Source organism: Phodopus roborovskii, unplaced genomic scaffold (genome assembly GCF_943737965.1).
Source record: "Phodopus roborovskii unplaced genomic scaffold, PHOROB, whole genome shotgun sequence".
NCBI classification, from domain to species: domain Eukaryota; kingdom Metazoa; phylum Chordata; class Mammalia; order Rodentia; family Cricetidae; genus Phodopus; species Phodopus roborovskii.
The window spans coordinates 1,167,976-1,190,222 of NW_026126459.1; the positions used below are offsets into that span (position 1 = coordinate 1,167,976).

Genomic DNA, 22,247 nt, shown 5'->3' on the forward strand with positions numbered 1-22,247 from the left:
TGGGTCCTATGCTATGTTGGAGGACACTCAGACAAACTGCCTTTGTACAACTCAGCCTACACTCTGTGGGCAGGAAGGCCACTAGGCAGACTTTGTGCCCTGCCCAGATCAGCCTGTGAACCTGCCACTCTGGTTTCTGCCTGGTGTGGCAAAGGAGAGGGACTTTTCCTTTAAAAGCAGGCATTCCCACAAACCTGTGCCTTCAATCCAGAACTCTGTCTCCAGCCTCATTCCCTTCACCTACCAGGCCCTGCTGAGGCTAGACAGAGGCCAAACTCTAACTCAGCATATCCTAGGAAGTGGAAGGGTCTCCAATGCAGGGTAGGCACAGGGTAGACCACACTTTCACAAACACTGGTATTTAGCTCAGGAACAGGAAGAGGACTCAGGAGAAGGCAAGGGGCGGGAGGAAGGCGGACCCTCCACCCCCTGCCCCGCCCCAGTCTTCTGTCAGGGGCGGTGGCCCACGACAGTGGCAGAGGCAAGGGTGCTTACCTTGCTCATCCTGTGCCTGACGATGCCCTTTGTGCCAGTGCCATACGGCAGCCAGAGTGACAACATGACCCACGACTACCAGGGAGGGAAACAGGCTGCCAGTCGGCTCCATGGCTGCCACACTGAATGGGCAGAGCCGTCCTCACCAGGGACCAGATGCTGCGAAGTCAGACAGCACCTCCCTGCATGGAGGGTGAGCGAAGGGGTCCCCCAGGACCAGAGCCCACCCTGTCTGCTGCTGCCCTGCCTTCAGAGGCAGTTAGCCCTTAGCCGGGGGACAATGTACAGTCCCCTAGGCACCAACTGTGTTCTTACCCAGCCTCCTCCCAGCCTCCTCCCTCCCGTGGCTCTTGGCCGCTCCCAACCCGCACTCCCCACAGGGCCCAGCTCAGCTGTCTCTCGGAGCCACCAACGCTCAAGGTTAACTGGAGCCTTAACCCTTGCCTACCCACAGCCACACCCGCCAGGAGGAGGGGCCTATAGCTCTTCTCCCCAAGCCTCAGCCCCCCAGCCTAGCCTGGGCAGACTCAACACAGGTCCTCCCTCCCAAGTCAAGCCTAAACGGCATCCCTTGTCCCCATCAAGAGGAGGACCCAAACTCTTCAGTCTACTTCCAAGGGTACCCTCTGGGAACAGCCACCAAGCACAGAGGGTAAATGGGTGTTAGTGCCCTTCCCCAGATCTACAACTGACCCCACCATGCTGAAAAGTGGGGGGGGGGGTCCTCACAAGCCCCAAGCTCCCATGTGAGGTCTTGGACAGGGTCTGAGGGAGAGGCCAGTGAAGTTAGGCAGCTGTATGTATACAGAGGAAGACAGAAGGGCCATGACCTCCAGCCTTGCTGGGTTCCCAAAAGATTCTGAAGGGTTGCCCCACCTACCGGGCACGATCTTCATTGGGGACAGCAACAGGAGCCCACAGGGCGGAACAGGGAGCGGGCAAGGGATGTGGGGAGGGTCACAGGCCCCTCTGAGGCAGCAAGCCTGCAGCAGCAGTGCTAAGGCAGAGGAGGGCACAGCTATCCAGTAGTGTCAGCAGAAGTTGGGGGAGGGGAGAGGAGCAGTGGGCAGGGGGCCCAGGGGATATAAATATCCAAGGAGGGCAAGCAAGGCCTGTCACTTGTCCCGACTTAGCACATGACGTATGGAACCCAGGCTCACTGGAGTCCCATTTGGCTGGGCCGCCCCACAACACTCAGCCCCCCAGCACCCTCCCCTCCCCAGTTCCAATGGGTGATACTATAATAAGGAGGTGCCTGGATCTACCATGGATGGAGGCAGAAGTGGACTCCGGCTCATGATCCCTTGGGAGAGGGTGCTGCCCATGTCCTGCCCAACTTCTAGGGTGCTCTAGGGAAATGCCACATGAGCCAAAGAGGCACCAGTCCCTTTTTTTCCCAGAGAGCTCTGTGCAAGTCACTCAACACAACACCTGGCCACAGGGCAGAGGTGACTGCTTCCCCAAGGTCACACTCACTCCAAGCCAAAGACCCAGGCAGCCCCAAACTGGAGCCCAAGCCATATGAATATTTTCTCACAGCTCTATGAGGCTGTACCTTCCACCCCAGGCCTCTCCTCCTGGTACCCCAGAAATTACGGAATGGGGAAGCCTCTCCCAGACCCCCAGCACACCTGGTCTGTGGAGGTACAGTGTCCACACAGGCCAGCAAGCAGGCCCAGAAAACATCCACCATACACAATACTGAGAAACAAGCTGCACGTGTGTCTATCTGTGCACAGGGGAGAAATACTCACATCTCTCTCCTCTCAGGAGCCTGATCGCACTGGGCAAGGCCCTTGGGTCCTGGCTGACAAATGGCTGAGGTGTAAACACTTCCTGTGTCTACTATAATCTTGAGGACATTCTATATAAAGTCTTGGCTGTGAGAACGATATTCAGATGAAGAAACTGAGGCATGATACTAGTGATGAGCCTGAGATTCCACAAGGTCAAGTGACTCCCTAACATACTGTCCACACAGCATAGCTAAACAGCCTTGGACCCTGGCTGCTGAGGTGGGGGCTCTCTGTTCACGCTGGGTCTACCACAGCCCTCCTACTCTCCTGTATCACATTTCAGAAACTTGTTTCTGGAGAAAACTACCCTGTGGTGGTCAGCTTTGGGCAGCCACAGATTGGACAGACTGGGTAGGGAGAGTATTACTGGAAGTCCCAAGAGCAGGCCAAAGAGACCCCTGCTGGTCAGCAGGGGGCAGGGACAGAGATAGGCAGGAAAGTTCTGCAGGGGCTCGGAAGCCTCAGCAGAGTGTCTCCACAGCCTCAGTGATAGCCCCCCAAAGTAGAGTGCTCTGGCTCTGGGCAGCCCCGCTACCACTTAGCCTGCCCTGGGCTCCCTACCCACATTCCACACACCCTGAGCTAGCTGTGAGAAGTGATACCATCCCTAAATCCTAGTATCTGAGGTTATGAGAACTACCAGTAGGGGACACCCAGTGCACCCCCCATCCCACTCAGGGACCTCCCCCCCCCCCCCGTCATAGAGCGCCAACCTCAGCTAGAGACTTTGGTCCCTCCTTGTCTTCTAGCCTCTACATGAAGCCTCCATTACCCCTATGCCCTACCTTGGCCCAGCTGGATCAGCTCCTCCATTCTGTACCTATCCATAGCTGTGGGGCCAGGATAGGCTGCTTCCAGAGCCAGCAGAGAGAAAGGGAAGACAGGAAGGAGGGAAGGGGTGGGAAGCAGAGGGCTTGCTCATGCCCCAGCCTCCACACCCAGCAGTAGCTCCTCCTCATGAGTAACTAAAGGGTCTTCATAGTCAGCCACACCAACAGAGCCCAAGCCTGGGGACAGGATCAATGGGTAGCCTAGGCAACCAATATAGGCGTACAGAGGAAAGACCTGATTAGTTCCTAAACTCTGGGGTCCCAGTCCACTGTTCTTCCCTACCGACTTTACCATACAAAGCTCAATTCAATCCTTGGCCTCTAACTTCCTCCATGTTCCCTCCTTCTGCCAGTTGAGCCCTGCCACCCCACCCACCCACATTCCATGCAGATACAATGGGCGCAGAGCCCTGCATGTGCATGCTGGCACAAACAATTTTAGTGGGATTAGGGGTCAATCTCAGTACCTTGACCACTCTAGGCAAGCTAAATTTCTCCACCCAACTTTTGTTTTTCTTCCAGTTACATTTATATATTTATTTAGAGAGAGAATGTGTGTGTGCCATAGCATGAATGTAGAGATTAGAGGACAACCAAGGAGTCAGTTCTCTCCTTCCACCCCATAGGTCCATGGTTGGAATTCACACCATCAGACTGGTCAGCAAGCATCTTTGTCTGCTGAGCCATCTTGCTGGCCCTCTCTACTCCTCTTTGGCATTTACAATCCCTCAGACCCCAAATATGGCCCCTTCTCTTGCCCAAGTCCCCCACAACTAGCTCAGTCCTCTAATCTGAATAAATATGACATCTCCTAACAGCCCACATTTCCTTTCAACAGCTGTATGTAACCTGGGAAATGCAAACCTGATTTGTCCACAACCTGGTTAAAACCTTCCAGAGTTCTTCAGATTTTAGCACCTGCCAAGAGTCACAGCCCATGTGAGCAGAGGCTGTGTGGCTGTGAGGAAGGCACAGCAGCATCCCACACAGGGGAAGGCAGGGTGCATTTGTCACAGGTAGGCATGAAAAGTGGGGAATTGACCCACATGTGATGTTATATGACATCTCTCCAAGAGCCTCAAAGTGCTCAGACATCTTTTCTCCAAACACTTCTGGATCCATTCTGAATTCTGAGACAGGCAAAACACTATTTTTTGGAGTTAAAATGACATTCCCATACACAAACCACCCCAACAACTTTACAATACAAGAAAATGTCTGAATGTCTGGCTGCCCCCCTCCTCACAGCAGCTCTCTGAGATGACCAATCTCTCACCTGTCAGGTTTAGCTTGATTGCTCCTAATGTCACCCCCTACCACACACCTTTAATCCTAGCACTTGGGAGGCAGAGGCAAGAGGATCTCTGTGAGCCAGCCTGGTCTACAAGAGCTAGTTCCAGGACAGGCTCCAAAGAGAAACCCTGTCTGGGGGGGGGGGGGGGGAAGTCACCCACTAGCACATTCTCCTCACCTAGTTGGGGGGGGGGCTTCATCTGAAACTGCAAGACGGTGACACCCTCCACACGAATGTGCTGATTAGAGATGGGGGCACTCCCAACTCACCCTGTCATGTCTCTGGCTCACTGGACAGGGTACTATGGAGAGGTAGCCCATCTAACTGATGCCATGCTGATGACCAGCACTGTTGCTAAACAGACTTAATATATAACCCACTGGAGGGACCGGACCATGCTATAGAAAGTGACAGTCTTTGTGGCTCACAGCTCGCTCATTTTTAACCCTAAGAAGCCCATGGTTTTAGGTGACATCAGAACTGCCCCAGCCTATATGTGGAACTATACTGCCTCTGCCACCAGCCACACCCAGCACCTAAAGCCCCAAGCTCAGTCCTGAGGGTGTGGGGAGAATCTGCCTGGGGCCCTGACTCACTCTAAAGCTGGAGCTTATTTCCTGTTGGAAACTCTGAATAGCCACAAGCGACTGTGGCTGGGAAGACTGAGTCATCTCCATCAGAGACAGGGGAGGGAAGCTTGCCCCCCTCTTTGCCCACTATAGCCACACCCAAAACCCCCTCCTAGTCCTGCTGCCAACTGCTGGCCCAGTCCACACCAGGACAAGGAAGCAAGGCAAGAAAAGCAGGGGAAGGCTCCCTCCCACTCACCACACCCAAAAGGAAAGGACTGAGACATAGCCATGGTTACAGGGAAGCTGGAAAGACCACCAACTTGCCTAAGGCCATGGAGAGAGCCCAGAGGCCATTGTCTACCTTCACCTTCCCTGTCCCTTCCAGGTACACTCATTACTCCAACAAGTCATAGAAGTCCAACTGGGAAAAGCCAGAACTGAGGCTTCTACTCATGCAGTTTTGCCCACTATATGGTCTATCCCTCACTCTAGACTCCCTTCCCCACTCCTGGAGAACAAGCTCCTCCCCACATACTAAGCCACAGAGAGGAAGGTGGATACCAGGCTGTTCTGGTGCCTGCCTGCATAACATAGATAATGCTGGGGGTCCTGGGATGCCTCAGTGGTCACAAAGGACAATGGCCTCTGGAGTGCCTGCACAAACCTCATGCACAGAGCACATAAGTGTCTGGTGGGTATAAGGGCTTAAGGATAGAGGGAGTGGCTTCTGGGAGTCCCTGGGCCAATGGGATCTTGTCCCATCCTCTAAGATCTGGTTCCCAACCAGGAGGAAAAAAAACTTACCTAGACCACAGGCTGAGCTAACACCCACCCCTCCCAACCCCCCATGCCCTGTCCTCTGCCTCCCTAGGAAATGTTGTTATCTGGCCTCTGCCTTTCTTCCCATTTCACCTAGAGCCACTCCACATCCAGATCATGCCAAACCCAAGCAGGCCAAGCACCCAGTCATGAGGACCCTCTGTACTATTCATATAATACAGAATCTGAGCCCACTTGGTCATAGAAGAAGACAGGCTCAAGCCCCAGTGGACAAGTGGTTTGCCTGGGCCAGTCTCATGCCAGCAGCTCTTACACACACACACACACACACACACACACACACACACACACACACACTTCTGAAAAGAGGGGCCTCCAAAGTCCACTGAGGTGGAGAAAGGAGGTGGGTGGGGGCAAGGGCAAGGACAGTGCCGGAGAGGGGTGCAAACAAGACTATGCCAACAGCTGGTCCTGCCAGTCTTAGGGCCTGAAGGCCCCACCCCCACCAGGATTTGCCTGGAGGAGTACAAGCCACGTGGGTCCATTGGCTAGAACACCCAGACAGAAAGGGCGCCACCTGCTGATATGAGCAGAGCCCATACACATACCTTGTGCTGCCCACCAGAGCCCACCAGACTTAAGCCCAGGCACCAAAAACACTCACTGTCCCTTCCCACCCCTCTCGGCCTGGAGCAGGAATGCAGCTGACCTGTGACTGGGGCAGGATTGGGGCCTGGCCTGGCCAGGGTCCCCATAGAAGTGGCAGATACCATAGGCGTTTCGGGTGCCCCCTCCTCAGGCTCCTTTCTGCGATAGACCTTTCGCTCCTCACGGACGGGGTCCTCAGCTGGCAGAGGACTCCACTTTGGTGGGCAGCTCAGGGGACCTTGCATGGCCTGCACATGGGGGGAGCGACGACGTGCAGGCATCACCATGGCAACAGGGCGGCGCACACGTTGCAAAGAGGCAGGCACGATCTCTGGTGGCAGGTGTAGGTACTGGCGTAGGTGGTCAATGCCCTCATTGGTCAGGTACCAGTAGAAGTGGCGCCAAGCAAAGGTCTCCCGCACCAGGCCCCGAGCTCGCAGTGAGGCCATGGCACGCATGACCTGTAGATTGGTGACTCCAGGCACATGGGGATGCAAGCTGTGTGGCCGCCGGTCCTTCTTGGCCACCATCACCCCCTCACGAAAGAGCACCTCATAGATGGCCCGTAGCTGGTCCAGAGGCATGAGCATGCCTGCCACCATGGCTGCTGGAAGCCTGCCGGTCAGCACAGTATGAGGGTAGCAGGTGGGGCACAGCCAGAAGGCACAGGATGTGGCAGGGGCCACTGGCAAGTAGGCAAGCAGGCTCCGGTTCTAAGCACAAGGGCACAGGCTCAGGGGCAGTGTGGCTCCAGTGCCTGACTCTGTGAATTCCTGCCGGCAAGGCTGCTTGTCTGAGCCTCCCGCCTGCCCGCCCTCCTGGACGCCTAAGCCAGCCCTCTCTGACTCAGCAGCAGGACCGGCCCCTCCCACCCACTACTGGCAGGGCCCCTTAAAGAGTGGGGGGCACCAATAAACTCCTCCCCTCCCAGGCCACATACAGTTCCAATGTCAGAAATCATTACATCCGTTTCTAAAACACTTCTTCCAAGTTCCCAAGACTGTGAAGGGCAGAGTGGGGTCTAACATGGATCAAGAATCATCCCCAAAAGATGACAGAATGAGCAGAAAAGGGGTGGCAGGGAAAGCAGAGGTAATTGTGATCTCTGGGGTGACTGGTTCACAACTATCTGAAAGGAGAGGTTGCCTGAACTGGAAAACTGAAAGTCCAAGGGAAGAAGATTAGAGCCTGGAGAGGAATCTGGAGTCTGAGGAGGGGGATGGGGGTGGGGTGGAGTGGGGTGGGAGGGAGGCAGTGGCAGAGACCAGAAGAAGAGCAGGGACAGCAGCCAGAACACACAGACAGCTGGCTGCAGGTGCCACTGCTGCTGTCATCAGAAAAAAAAGAAAGGGACCATGCCCCTATCTCCAAATGACCACAGAATTTAATACTCTCATGCCAGGCTAGATTAGGGTCCCATCCAGAAACAAAGACACTTCCCAGCCAAAGACCTCTGAAGATAGCTCAGGGTGGGGAGCTCTGGGTGAGGTCTCCATCCACCCACACCTCCAGCACAGCTGTGGGAGGCCAGGGACTCCCAGCTGCCACAGGAAATCAAAGTCACCAAGTCCCTGACGCCCAGGCTCGGTGGCCCTGCCATCTAAAAATTCCCTACCCCCAAGGAGCCTGAGTGTCCATTTGTGGCCTGAGGGGCAGGTGCTGGGAAGAGAACACAAGGGCACCATCAGGGACCAAAGTGAAAGGAAGAGGAACTCTCAATATGCCCTAAGGACTGCCTAGCACAGCTGTCAAAACTGCCAGGTCCTCACAACTGAGGGTCCAGCATGGATATGGTCTGTGTGGGGTGCCACCCAATACCCCAACTCTCCATGTTGTACCCCACCAAGCCCCCAAGCCATTAATGTTCTCCCTAAGTGGACACACCCATTCCCACCAAGCACAGCAAACCCAGGAACTGATTATAAATAAGGCGTAGGTGGGGGATCCTGCGGTGGGAGGTGCTGGCCAGCGGCTGGCAGGCAGCCAACAAAGCAATGCATGGGGCGGGTTTATGGGCTGTCACCATGGCACCCCAGCAGACTCCAAACATACAGACACTAGCCGGTGGCGGGTGGAAACTCTGAAGGCTCAGCCAACAAACAGCTCCCAAAGCCCTCCCAGAGGCAACTCAGCCAGCTCACTGCCGCAGGGCTCTCCCTGTGCCACGCCCTCGGAGCCCAGCCCTGGGAGGCCGGGCAGCACTAAAGCAGGTCTTCGAGACCAAGAGAATACAGCTGCCACACACTGCCATCCCTATAGCACCTAAAGACTCTCCACACCAGTGTTTTAGTTTTGGGACCAGTGCCAACCCAGCCCTACATCCAAATAAGTTCCTACTCACTTGACCTGTCCCTCAGATATCTCTCCTCACTACTCTATACTTACCCACTCAACATCTGCAACCCCCTCCATCTTCCTGACATGGTTTCCTAACTTAATTCCACCAAATCTCCAATCCCACACCCACCAAGCCAATACATAGCTCACCACTGTCCCCAAATGATTTCCAGCAACATCTAAAGTCCTCTGAGCCCTTGGACCTGAAGTATCTTCTGTCCAGACCCACATGTGTGCCCTTATATTCACTAATTCAATCCAGCCACCATCCCCATCCCACCCCTAGGCAGGAGAGGGCAGTAGTTCCCAGCTCCAGAGCAAGGGGCTAGGGAGTCTCTCCTCCCAGCGCCAGCCAGAGCACCTGCAGGCTTGAGACAGAAGGGAGGAGCCTAGAACAACATGTCCTCCTACATCTGCTCCCATGTGCACAGGCATACACACAGCCCTGGTCTGGGTCTGTTTGTCTTCAGGGTCCCTGGACTTAGGAGGACTCCCTGTACCCTACCCTATCTTGTAGGAGCACTGAGAAGTTGCTGATTCAGCACTGAAAGAGACCAGCCGCACTCCCTGGCCAGCCCCTTTAGGTTTCCAGAGCAACCAGACAGCACCCTTGAGTAGTCCCTAGCCCCCCCAGCCCTGGACAAAGAGCCACAGTGTGGCCTTTCCCAGAGCTAGTCTGTCTGGCGCCTAGCGCCTTGGGCATGAAGGTCTCCACAGGCCTACACTGCCAACCCAAACCCCAATCTGTGGGGCATCTGGCCAAAGCCAGGAGTGCAGGCTGACTGCTCAAGGGCCAAGTTTGCACCCTCCCACTGATGCTGCCGCTGCAGCCTGCACTACCCCAGGCAGCACTCATTACAGGGCTTCTGCGGAGCTCCTCTCACCCAGCCCTAGGAGGAAACCTGGAAGGGTATGAACCTCATCTCCAGCTCAGCACCTTCCAATGTTGTCAGGGAGACAGCTGACCCTGACAGTCTGGTGGGATGCTGCACCCAGACAGAGGTCACTGAGTGTCTGACTGTACCTTTGAGGGAGCTGATCTCATGCTGGATAGCTCTCGAGGGGTCCATGTCTTCACTTAGGGGCTGAGAACAGTGTGTTGCAGCCACTGGGTCCAGGACTGCACCACACCGCACTGCCCAGGGCCAGCACTGCAGCCTGAAGGAGGAGCTGGGAGGTGTGGGGCAGGGCTTGCTAGCAAGAGGCGGGGCTTCTGCTGATCAATGTTCAGGACACTACTGCCCCAAAGCGCATGCTCCAGGCCATGCACCACACTGCCCCTCCCCTTCTACAGGGCCAGCATGAGCTTCCTAACCAATAAAATCCAGCCTGACTACCCAGACAACAACAGACAATAGTCAAGTATGTATGCACAGCCAGCTCCACTGGCCAGGGCCTCTGTTACCAAGAGTCCTATGAATGACCTACAGGTTGCATCTACCTTGAAGCCTCAGCAGCCTATCTGCTTTCTAGACCTCCAGCTTTGCCCCATAGATGGGACTGGAAGACAACCAGCAGTGTGCCCTTCCCCAGGTCCTGTCCCATCCAATTTCTTCAAGTGTGATACTCCATCACTCCACCATCCTAGGCTCAAGATGCCCTACCTAGCCTTTGCCTCTCCAGCCAGACTGTTTTTGTCATGCCCGGTCTGTTCTAAGGTATCCCACCTCCCATTAACCCTGTGGCTCAGGACACACCTTTGGGGTCACTATCTGCTCTTCAATATATCCACTTGTCACCACTTCCACTGCCACCCAGCGTGACATGCAATTCCCAGCAGGGTCCAGTCCTCTGCTCCTGCATCACTACCATCACCAAGAAGCAGTCAACCGCTACTCTGGACCAACCAGCACAGAGGTCAGCGGCTCACTGTTGGTAACTGCCTGCATCCTAGACAGGGTGTCCATGCCTGCAGACCATCGGTTACCTCCTTCTGTGTCCCAGAGGAAGTCACAAGAGTGGACCCTAAGTTCTCTGTTCTGGGTAAACAGTGAGGGACAGAGGTGACTGCCACAGGATGTTTTCAGCCTCCCTCAGTCTCCTGTCAGACTCAAGTCTATACTCTTCCATGGTCCTCTCCCAAGACCCTCTGCTACCTTCTCAGGTTCAGAGTCCCCATTTTCCTGCAGACAGACCTATCATTATGGGTCAAGTCAGAGCAAGGAGGCCATGAAAATGGCACAGGAGCAATGTCGGTAACACCCACAGACCTAGACTGAGAATCCAGGTATCAGTCCCATTGAGCTCTTAGACCCCCTCTGCCCCCATTCCTGCAATCTTTGGGATTCAGCCAGTCTACTAGTTCCCAAACTTTGGGAAAATAGTAAAGAATTAAAACATGATTTTCAATATGCATGGTGGTGCATGCCTTTAATCCAAGCACTTGGGCAGATCTCTGTGACTTTGAGGCCACCCTGATCTACAATGGGAGTTCCAGGACAGTCAGATTACATAGAGAACCCCTGTCTTAAACACACACACACACACACACACACACACACACACACACACACACACACAATTTTCTAAATACTCCAGATTACATTTTTACTTTTTACTAAGTTATACCTGGACAAGCTGAGATTCAGCCTACAAGTAAACAAGTCTTATGTGTGTCTGTGTCTGTGGATGTCCCTATGTGGAGTGTATGCAGACTAGAGGCAAATAAGGTTGTTATTCTTCAGAAGCTGTCCACCTTGTTTTGAACCCGGATCTTCCCTCCAGCCCCAAGAATAGGCAGACCTCACAGTCCTAAATAGAGAAGGGCCTGGGGGCGAGAGAGGTATCCTTGGAGAGGAAGCAGGGTGGTAGCACAAAAGCAGGATGCCCTGCTTCTCCACCTTTGTTTGAAGCAAAGTCTGGTCCCTCACCACAGTGCTCTGCTTCCCCACCCCACCCCACCCCCACTGCCCAGATTTTGTGGTTCTAGTTTCCTAGCAATCTACTGTGAAGTACAGACATGTTTTACTGACAAAGCAATAGGGTCTGTAAAGCAACAGGACATTCACAGGAGCTGTGCTCACCAACACAGGGCACGGCAGGAAATCCACAGAAATCCACAACCTCCAGCCTGTTCTGGTTATCTTCAAAGGACAGGCAGTCTGACCATACACTGCTCCCATGGTGACTAAGGGTCCCATCATGTCATCTGGCTTAGGGACACACATCCCAGACAAAGCCAAGTCCTCTTGAAGCTTTCTGACAATACCAAGAAAGGAATGAAGACCCTGAGGACTCCAAGAGACAGATCAAGACAGATTCTCCCCTCTGCACATAGAACAACCCTTTCTCACAGGTGCACATAGAACAACCCTTCCTCACAGGTGCCCTGTAACCCTGGCAAGATTTGCCACTGGCCAAAACCAAGGGGGAAGCCCTGCCTCCACCCATCCTACACATCAGATGCTTCACTCCTTGGCCCTGGACCTCCTCTTTGTTCCTGAAACAAGCTAGTTTCAACCTCGGGCTGGTGCCCCCCTGAAGGCACCCACCTTCAAATCTGTGTATCCTCAATGACAGCCTTCCTGTTGGGACTCACCGATTATGGATTATGTTAGTGGGGAGAGGCCCAGTCAGTGCTGTGCAGGATAACCTAGGATAGCTATAGATCATGTCAGTAGATAGCTTTCACCCCAGGAGACCAGACTCAGTAAAATCTCTTCTCCAGGCCTCTGCAGAAAGGCCTCTCCATCTGTCTCTTGGCACCTGACCTCCCTTGTTTACCACCTTAAGCTGTCATCACAGCAAATATGGACCTAATGAAGATGTGAAATTTTAGAGTCCAAGAAAGATATATTTCTGAAGAACTCCACCACTGCTGCTTACTTAACTACTGAACTGAGGAAGGGTGAAGGCTTGGCTCAGTAGTTAAGAGCACTGACTGTTCTTACAGAGGAACCTGGATTTTGTTCCCAGCACCCACAGGGCAGCTAGCAGCCATCTGTAACTCCAGTTCTAAGAGATCCATTGCCTTCTGCCTTTCTGGCTTCCACAGGCACTATATGTACATTATGTACATACATACTCATAAAATAAAATAATTTTTAAAAATAAAAGAATGGAGCCAGAAAGATAGTTCATTAATTAAGAGCATTGGTTGTTTTTCCAGAGGACCCAAGTTCAATTCCCAGTACCATGTAGCTGCTCCTAATGATCTGTAAACCCCATTTCCAGAAAACCTGGCACACTTTTCTGGCCTTTTCAGGCATCAGGCACACAAGTGGTACACAGACATACATATAGGCAAAACACCATATATACAAAACAAAACAATTTTGGTTTGGTTTTTCGAGAAAGTGAACTTGCTCTGTAGACCAAGCTGTCCTTGAACTCAGAGATCTGCCTGCCTCTGCCCCTCTCTAGTGCTTGGATTAAAGGCTTGTACCACCACTGCTTGGCCTTAAAAAAAGTGATAATTTTTTAACCAAATGTGTTATTAGAGCTCTTAGCCAGCATATATGAAGCCTTCTGTCTCCAGCACATTAAACTTACAACAAAAGCAAGCCAAGAAACAAATGAGCTAACTGTGCTTTAGAGATCATCTGTGGTTTTTTTCAATTTTTTTTAAAAAAATGTATTTTGGCTAGATGTTGGTGGTGCACACCTTTAGTCCCAGGACTTGGGAGGCAGAGGCAGGCAGATCTCTCTATGAGTTCGAGACCAGCCTGGTCTACAAGAGTTAGTTCCAGGACAGCCTCCAAAGCGACAGAGAAATCCTGTCTCCAAGAACCACAAAATTAATTAAGTAATTAATTAATTAATTAAAATTTTAAAAATTATTTTATTTTACAAGGCAGCAGTGGCACACACCTTTAATCCCAGCATTCAGGAGGTAGAGGCAGGAGAATCTCTGGGTTCAAACACCAGGGATACACAGGGAAATGCTGTCTTGGTAAAACAAACAAACAACAATAAAAATAATATCAATTTTTAAAGGGCCAGAGGCATGGTTAGTGAGAAAACTGCCTGCTATGCAAGAATGAGGACCTCAGTTTAGATTCCTAGCTCCAGGGCAAGCCAGACACTATAACCCATCTATAAAGTATTAAAAGTAGAGAATTAACAGTCTTTCTCCAATCCGGCCCCTTCGTAATCCCAAACAGTGCAAATACAATCGCTTTCTGCTCATTGCTCCAATTTCTTTATGGAAAAGAATCAAGCAAATCCTAATATGATCTTGATTTTTCTGCCTTCGAATGTAAAAGGCTGACATCTGATGTACATGCTTCACCCACAGCTCTTCCATCAACCCCAAAGCATGGTGGTCTCGAATCCATAGGTAAAACACACCACCTTGCTCCCTAAGCAGGCTCTTCTTTCCCACTTGCAAACATATTATTTCTGACCGCTCATCCATTTGCTGTCTCCTCATCAACAAGTCTCAGAAGTCCAGACTTTGGGAATTTTTTTAACCAATCTGATAATTGCAGTTTGGCAAGCCTAAATTTTGAAAGTCAGAAATTCAAACTATTCATAGTGTTGGTGGTGCATGCCTTTGATCCCAGCACTCGGGAGGCAGAGGCAGGCGGATCTCTGTAAGTTCGAGGCCAGCCTGGTCTACAGAGCAAGTTCCAGGACAGTCTCCAAAGCAATACAGAGAAACTCAGTCTCAAAAAACAAGAAAAAAAGAAAAAAGAAAAAACAAAGAAATTCAAACTACTCATGTATTCATCTATTTATTGTATGCATGTAGGAGCATAATGGAGGTAGAAGTCAGTTCTCTCTCACCATGTGGGTCCTGGGAACAAATTCAGGTCATCAGGGTTGGGAATAAGTGCCTTCACCATCTGAACCATCATACCTCTGGCAGTTTAGAACTTAAAAACTAATAATAGCCTCAATGTCCTAGGAGAAGGAAATGGTCTAATCCAATGTGTTCACTGCTGTGGTTTGAATGTGGTTTGTCCCCACCAAAACTCATGCTGAGGCTGAATTCCTCAAGGTGAAGGGACTGAAGCGGCAAACCTTAAGAGAAATAATTAGCTGTTTAAGAAGGATTAATGTTGTCTCACAGGGGTGCTGTCTCTCAAGGGACAATATCATCACTTGCCAGAGAAGACTGTTCTCAAAGAGCCTGGCCCTTCCCAGGATCTCTCTTCCATCATGCTGCCATTTACGATACTGCCCAAAGGCTCTCACTCCTTGAAAGAGGCCAACCAAATGGAGCAGACTGCAGACTTTCAATCTCTAACACCTCCAGCTAAATATCCTCTTTTCCTTATTAAAACATCCAGTCTCACCAGGCCTTTGGAGGCACAGTCAGGCAGATCTCTGAGTTTGAGGCCAGCCTGGTCTACAGAGCGAGTTCCAGAATAGTCAAGGCTACACAGAGAAACCCTGTCTTGAAAAGACAAAAAATAAATAAATAATTCACTCTCAATTACTTCTAAGCCTATCGACTAAGATCTTGTGTAAAATACATGTAGAGTGAATCCAGGATGTTACCATAGAAAGAAATATGACAATGTAATTAATGTCACAGAAAGTTGTTCATAGTCTATAATTAAAAAGTTACAAAGGTCAGCCAGGTGTACACTAGCTACGAGGAGTAGTCCATGTCTTTAACTTCAGCACTCCGGGAGGCAGAGGCAGGTGGATCCCTGTGGAGTTCAAGGCCAGACTGGTCTACACAGAGAGTTCTAGGACAGCCAGAGACCTTGTCCTAAAAAGCAGACAAATAAGTTCCTGTGAGATGGCTCTGAAGTTAAGAGCACTTGTTGCTCCTGCATAGGACCCAAGTTCAGTTCCCAGAACCCTCATGGTTGCTCACAACCACCTGTAACTTCAATTCCATGGGGTACACATACACATATGCAAGCAAAATAATTATACACATAAAATAATCTGGGGGCTTTAAAAAAGAAAAGCCAGGAGTCAGAGGTAGTAGGCAGATCTCTGAGTTTGAGGCTATCTTGGTCTACAGAGTTCCAGGACATCCGAGGCTTTACAGAGAAACCCTGTCTCAAAGCACAATCAATAGGTAGGTAGGTAGGTAGGTAGGTAGATATAGATAGAACAGCTGCTAAGGTTCACCAGGTACCTTCTTTAGGTAAAGCCCTAGTTGGCTGGTTGCAGAGATGGCTCAGTGATTAAACACATTCACTGATCTTCCAGAGAACACATGTTCTTTTCCCAGAACTCACATGGTAGCTCCCAACCATCTGTAACCCCAGTGCAAGAAGAGATCCCCCTTTTTTCTGGCCTCCAAGAGCACCAGGCATGCAAGCAATGCACAGACATACATACATTTGGGCAAGAAACTTATACACATAAAACAAAAAGTGAAAAAAGAAAAAAACCCAAACAAGCAAAAAACCTAGTTGCTAAAAAATTGTTACAAAGGTCTAAAATAGTTCAAAACACCATATCATAAAGCCACCAGTGAAGCACTGTAATAAACATGGAGCAAGTGTGTTAAAAAACAAAACAAAACAAAACAAAAACACACACACAAAGAAAACATGCCAAAGTTTTACATCAATCAAACACTAAAGGACACAATTTGAAGCAGCAATAAAATGGCAGATCCCCAACACATATGTTTATGTCTCTGAAATTTATAAATGTGAACTTACTTAGAGACAGATCTAATTAAAACCCCACACTGAGATCATCCGGGATTATTTAGTGTTCTCAGGAGACATAGAAGAGGTAAAACACAGAGGCAGAAAATGGAAGGGTATAGTACGGGGATGCAGAACAGGACAGCTGGAGGGAGGGCAGGACTTCCAAGTGCCTCCACAGGAATTACCCACCAACGTTTGGATGCTGGGCTGCTGGCCTACTGTGATCTAAAGTGATCAAAGAAATTAATGCAGATATTATTACAAGGTAAGGGGTGCTGTGTCACAAATATGTGACAATGTGGAAATGAAGGCCCAGTGTGGTGCACATCTTTAATCCCAACACTTAGGAAGCAGAGGTAGGCAGATCTCTGAATTTGAGGCCAGCCTGGTGTACATAGCTAGATCCAAGAACTACATAATGAAACACTGTCTTAACAAAACACCAACAAAAATGTGGAAATAGTTTTAAAATTAGTCAACAGGCAGAAATTGGAGAATTTTGAGGCATATGAGAGAAAAAAACCTAGGACTGCCTTACCTGCTGCTGTTAGAAATGTGGAAGATAAGAAAAGGGCATAGTGTCACATAGTATGGCCCCATCCCAGCTACTCTGAAGGCCAAGACAGGACGATTGCTTGAGTCAAGGAGATTCAAGCTATCCTGGGCATTATAGTGAGACCAACATTTAAGAGAAAGAGGAGAAGGAGAGATAATAAGAAGCTTAAAGATTTTGCTGGTAAAATCATGTGAGTTGGAAGAGTGCTTGCCAGCATGCACAAAACCCATGAACTAGGCACAGCGACAGTGGTGACATATGACTGCAGTCCAGCACTGGGGAATTGGAGGCAGGAGGATCAAAACTACAAAGTCATCTCTGGCTACATGGTGAGATGAAATTAAGTCTTGGATACAGCAGACTCCTCCTCAAAAAAAAAAAAAAGGAAGAAAGTAAAAGAAAGAAAGAAAAGAAAGAAAGAAAGAAAGGTAAAGTGTAGATGTTTGAATGAGAATAGCCCTTATAGGCTCACATAATTCAATTCTTGGTCCCCAGTTAGTGGAACTGTTTGGGAAGGATTAGGGGTGTGGCCTTATTGAAGGAGGTATGGCTTTGAGATTTCTGAAGGCCACAGCAGACCCAATCTCTTTTTCTGGCATGACTGTCTGCTGCCATGCTCCCTGTCATGATGCTTATGGACTCTAACCCTCTGAAACTGTAAGCAAGCCCTAAGTTCCTTGGTTGTGGTGTCTGTTCACAGCAATAGAACAGTAACTAAGACAGAAAAGGAAGGGAGGGAAGGAGGGAGGGAGGGAGGGACCTTTAATCCCAGCACTCTAAAGGCAGAGGAAGATATATCGTGAGTTCAAGGCCATGCTTAAATAAGCATATAGTGAGTTCCAGGCCTGCCCGGGGTACATAGTAAGATCCTGTCAAGAACAAGGAGAAAGTGGCAGGTAGATCTTTGACTTTGAGGCTAGCCTGTATAGAGCTAGTTTCAGGTCAGCCAGGGCTACACAGAGAAAATCTGTCTGGAAAGAAAGCGGTGGTGGTGGGGGAGAAATAAATGAGAAAAACATATTCTCAGATACAGAAGTGAGGTTATCCTTGTCAGCTAATGTTGATCAGGTTGTGCAGAAGTTATACATAACAAACATAAATTTTTTTAGCTGAAACAATTCCCAAGCAGCTACAGAGACCAGCTTCTTCTTGTGACACATCTTAAAAGTCAGGAAGAAAAAGAAATTGAGGAAGGAACTGTTAAGCAAAAAGGAACCAGCATTGGTGTTTCAGGAAACTCACAGGCTACTGAGCTTGCAAAAAGATGCTGACACTGGGATCATCACTGTCTGGACAGGGTGCTCTGGAAAAAAGCCATTTGTGTGACTAGATAGCCTTTGGCCTATGTGTGACTCATGAGTCCATTCAGCTACCTCTGCAGAGTGGGGAGGAGAGAGATTATCCAGAAAAGCCCTGTGGCAGGCATTCATGGCTAGTGGCCTGGCTCTCTGTGACACAGGAAAACACAGATTTATAAAAATGCTGTGCCATAGCAACCCTGCCAGCCTGAGCTAAAGAGACACAGACAGAAGGTAACAGAAGTGGTAGATTTCCAAGATGCTAGAAGCAGGAACAGGATAGTAAACTTAGAGCAAGAATGCCTCCTCTCAGAGAAAGGCAGCAGCTGGGTGTGCACACCTTTAATTCCAGCAATTGGGAGGCAGAGGCAGGTAAATCTCTGAGTTTGAGGCAGCCTGGTCTACAGAGTAAGTTCCAGGACAGCCAGAACTAAGAACTACACAGAGAAACCCTGTCTGGGGGGAGGGGTGTAAGAAAGGCAGGCAGGCAGCAAAATGGCCCCCTTTTTCTTCCTGGGTCAGAGTCTCCTTTGCCTTGGGGAAACAATAAATGTCTCTTCAATGGCCAACTGCCCATAACAGAGAACCATTCCATGGCTAAACCTGGGCCTGAGCCCCACAGAGAGGTCAGGAATGAAGAACCTAAAGGTCTGTATCCCAACCACACTGGGAACTCTGTCATCTTCAACTCCCCAACAGCTCCCACACACCCCTTTAATGCTTGGAATGTGACTGTATCCTATCGAATCTGGCTGGCAGAGGACCCTGCAATCCCTCATCTATTGCTCCCAGGCACTCTTTCCTATTCTGCCTGCTCTCAGGACTTGGTGCTCAAACTAGATGTGATGACACAGGCTTTTAATTCAAGCACTAGGGAGGCAAAGACAGGCAGGCCAGCCTAGTCTACATAAGAGAATTCCAGGCTAGCCAAAGTGGCTATCTTGTATCAAACACACACACACACACACACACACACACACACACACACACACACACACACACACCAGGTAGCCCTCTCCTCCTAGTCTAGTTCTGCATACTCCTAGTCCCTAGACTTAGGGAACAGGTCTGTCCCAGGTAGAACCCATGACAGTATTTCTCAGCATCTTGGTTCTCTATGCAGATCCCTGTCTCAGAGTCAGTTGTATACATCCAATGCCAACCTACCATTCTACTTTCCCTAACATGGACATGCTATTGCCACCTCAGCAGCCTCTCAGGAGAACTAAGAAGTCATTCCCAAAGTTGGAGTGCTGTGGGGTACAGCTCAGAGTACACCTACTCCATCCAGCGAGCGGGTAGGAGCTTGGCTCAGAGATGCAGAGATGCAGCAAGCCATAGACCCTGCTCTCAGGGAGTTGAGTTTGATGGGAGAAAAGACATTTAAAATACTCCTTGTTGCCCGTGAACACACTTCCAGACCCTAAAGCCTCTTATATATTTCAGCACCCCATCCCCAAAATTCCAAACAAGTTAAAGGTAGAAAACAAACAGATGTATACCTGTAGTTGTGGCCCAGTGGTTAAGGTGACAGACTAGAAAAGAAACAGATGTATATGGTTTTATTTTTGCTTTTATTTTATTCCTCCGTGTGTGTGTGTGTGTGTGTGTGTGTGTGTGTGTGTGTGTGTGGTGTCACTGTGTGTGTGGACATGTGTGCAGGTGCCAGAAGAGGACACTGGGTTTTGCTGGAGCTACAGGTTATCATTGTGAGCCTCTAGACTTGGGGGCTGCAAACCAAACTTGGCTCTTCTAGAAAAGCAGCAAGTGCTCTGAACCACTGAGCCATGTCTCCAGCCCATGGTTTTGTTTTTTAATAAAAGAAATCCATTCAAACCACAGCATAAAATCCAAAGGTCATAGAATGAAAACTGGTAAATTTGCAAGACAGTTCTGAGCAGGAACTGTGGGACACACAGTTTCAGCTGAGGCAGATCAACTGAGCACAAGAGCTTGAGACCAACCTGGGAAACAAACAGCAAGGCACCATCTCAAGTAATAATAATAATAATAACAACAACAACAACAACAACAACTACTACTACTGTTACTATTTATTTTTTCAAAGACAGGTTCCTCTGTGTAGCCCTGGCTGTCCTGGAACTTGCTCTGTAGATCAGGATGACCTTGAACTCAGTGATCCACCTGCCTCTGCTTCCCAAATGCTAGAATTAAAGGCTTGCACAATCCAAGTTCCAATAGTAATTATTTTTATTATTAAATTAAATAGTTAAAACTAATTTGCCCAAAGTTGCTATCAACAGACTCAAATAAAGATAGACTAATAGTTGGGAGGCAGAGGCAGGCAGATCTCTTGGTTTGAGGCCAGTCTGGTCTACAGAGTGAGTTCCACGACAGAGTTACACAAAAAAGAAACCCTGCTTCCAAAAACCAAAAAAGATCGATGATGTTAGACTCAGCAATTGGAATCCAAAGATCCAAAAATGTCTCATGATCTGGGTGGTAACCCTGAAATTGAGGCTATATGTGTAGAATTTGTACATTTTTTTTGTACAGAAGGGCTATACCTCAATAAAACTTTCACTTGCTCACAAGATAACCAGAAAATACAAAATTTACATAATGTATAAAGATATAAGTGTTTAAAGTGTGCTCACAAGTGAAAAGTTTTTAAAAATGGAGTGCCAGCTCAGTCTGTAAAATGGTTGCCACACAGGCATGAGACCTGATGTAGAATCCTAGCAACTGAGCCAGGCATTGGTGGCACACACCTGTAATCCCAGCACTCAGGAGGCAGAGGCAGGCGGATCTCTGTGAATTCGAGGCCAGCCTGGTCTACAGAGCTAGTTCCAGGACAGGCTCCAAAGCATTACAGAGAAACCTTGTCTTGGGGGGGGGGATCCTAGCAACCATGTTAAAAGGCCAGGCATGGGGCTGGAGATGGCTCAGCTGTTAAGAGCACACTATTCTTCCAGAGGACCTGAGTTCAATTCCCAACAACAACATGGAGCTGGGGATCTGACTCTCTTCTGCCTCTGCAGGCACACACGTGGTACAAAGATGTGTGCAGGTAAATACTCATACATGTAAAGAAAAGAAAAGCCATTTGTAGAAGTAATATCTATAGTCATTTGCTGGGGAAGCAGGGAGGGATAAGAGATCCATTGGCTCCCTGGTCTGCCAGTCTCTCCAACTTGCTCCAGGCTGGTGAGAGACCCTGTCTCCAAACAATAAAGGACAGCCACCAGGAATGACAACAAGGAAGTTGTTCAGCATACATGCATATATATGTACACACACACATAAAGTAAGACAAAGGAAAAATTCATGTCAATATTAACAACACTTTTAAACAGGCAACTCAAAGAGAAAAAAGGTAATGACAGTGAGATAGTTTGGCAGGTAAAGGCACTTGCCACCAAGCCTAACAACTTAAAACAATCTCTAGAGCCCACATGACGGAAGGAGATATACACCACCTGGAAGTTGTCCCCTGACCTCCATATGCATGCTGTATACATGTATGATACCTATCTCTCTCCCCACCCCTCCCTCTCCCCTTCCCCGGTCACAAAACACATACACACAAAATACGTAATAATAATAATAATAATAATAATAATAATAATAATAATTAGTGAGCAGTGGTGGCACACACTTTTAGTCCCAGCACTTGGGAAGCAGAGACAGGTGGATCTCTGAGTTCAAGGACAGCCTGGTCTATAGAGCAAGTTCCAGGATAGGCTCCAAAGCTATACAAAGAAACCCTGTCTCTTGAAAACCCATAGATTAGATAGATAGATAGATAGATAGATAGATAGATGATAGATAGACAGACAGAAAGGAATATGAATGGTTACTAATTCTGTGAAACAATGCTGACCTTCATTAATAATCAAATAATATAGAGTACATCAAATTAGAATTTTCTTTTTGCAGGGGTGCTGCTTCATGACAGGGTTTCTCTGTGTAGCCCTGGCAGTCCTGACACTCATTCTGTAGACCAGGTTGGCCTCAAACTCAAGAGATCTGCCTGGCTCTGCCTCCTGATCACTTAAAGGCATGCACCACCACTGCTCAGCTCAAATTAAAATTTTCTCAGTAAGACTGTAGAG

The 22,247-nt window shown here is 49.3% G+C and overlaps 1 protein-coding gene across 11 annotated transcripts in view; it reads right to left on the reverse strand.

Moving 5' to 3' along the window:
* Positions 1–22,247, reverse strand: part of Plec (plectin) — a 60,340-nt gene that overhangs the window by 28,708 nt on the left and 9,385 nt on the right. For 2 of the 11 annotated variants that reach the window (XM_051189173.1, XM_051189168.1), the window contains exon 1: positions 496–742. The exons of 4 other annotated variants lie outside the window; for them this stretch is intronic. In XM_051189173.1, the coding sequence (XP_051045130.1) occupies positions 496–607 (112 nt within the window). In that variant the 5' untranslated portion in view covers positions 608–742. Of the gene's footprint in view, positions 1–244; positions 266–495; positions 743–1,375; positions 1,448–6,476; positions 7,048–9,776; positions 9,931–22,247 lie in introns of those variants that run through there. 5 more of the 11 variants (XM_051189175.1, XM_051189162.1, XM_051189163.1 and 2 more) reach the window with 5 other exon arrangements.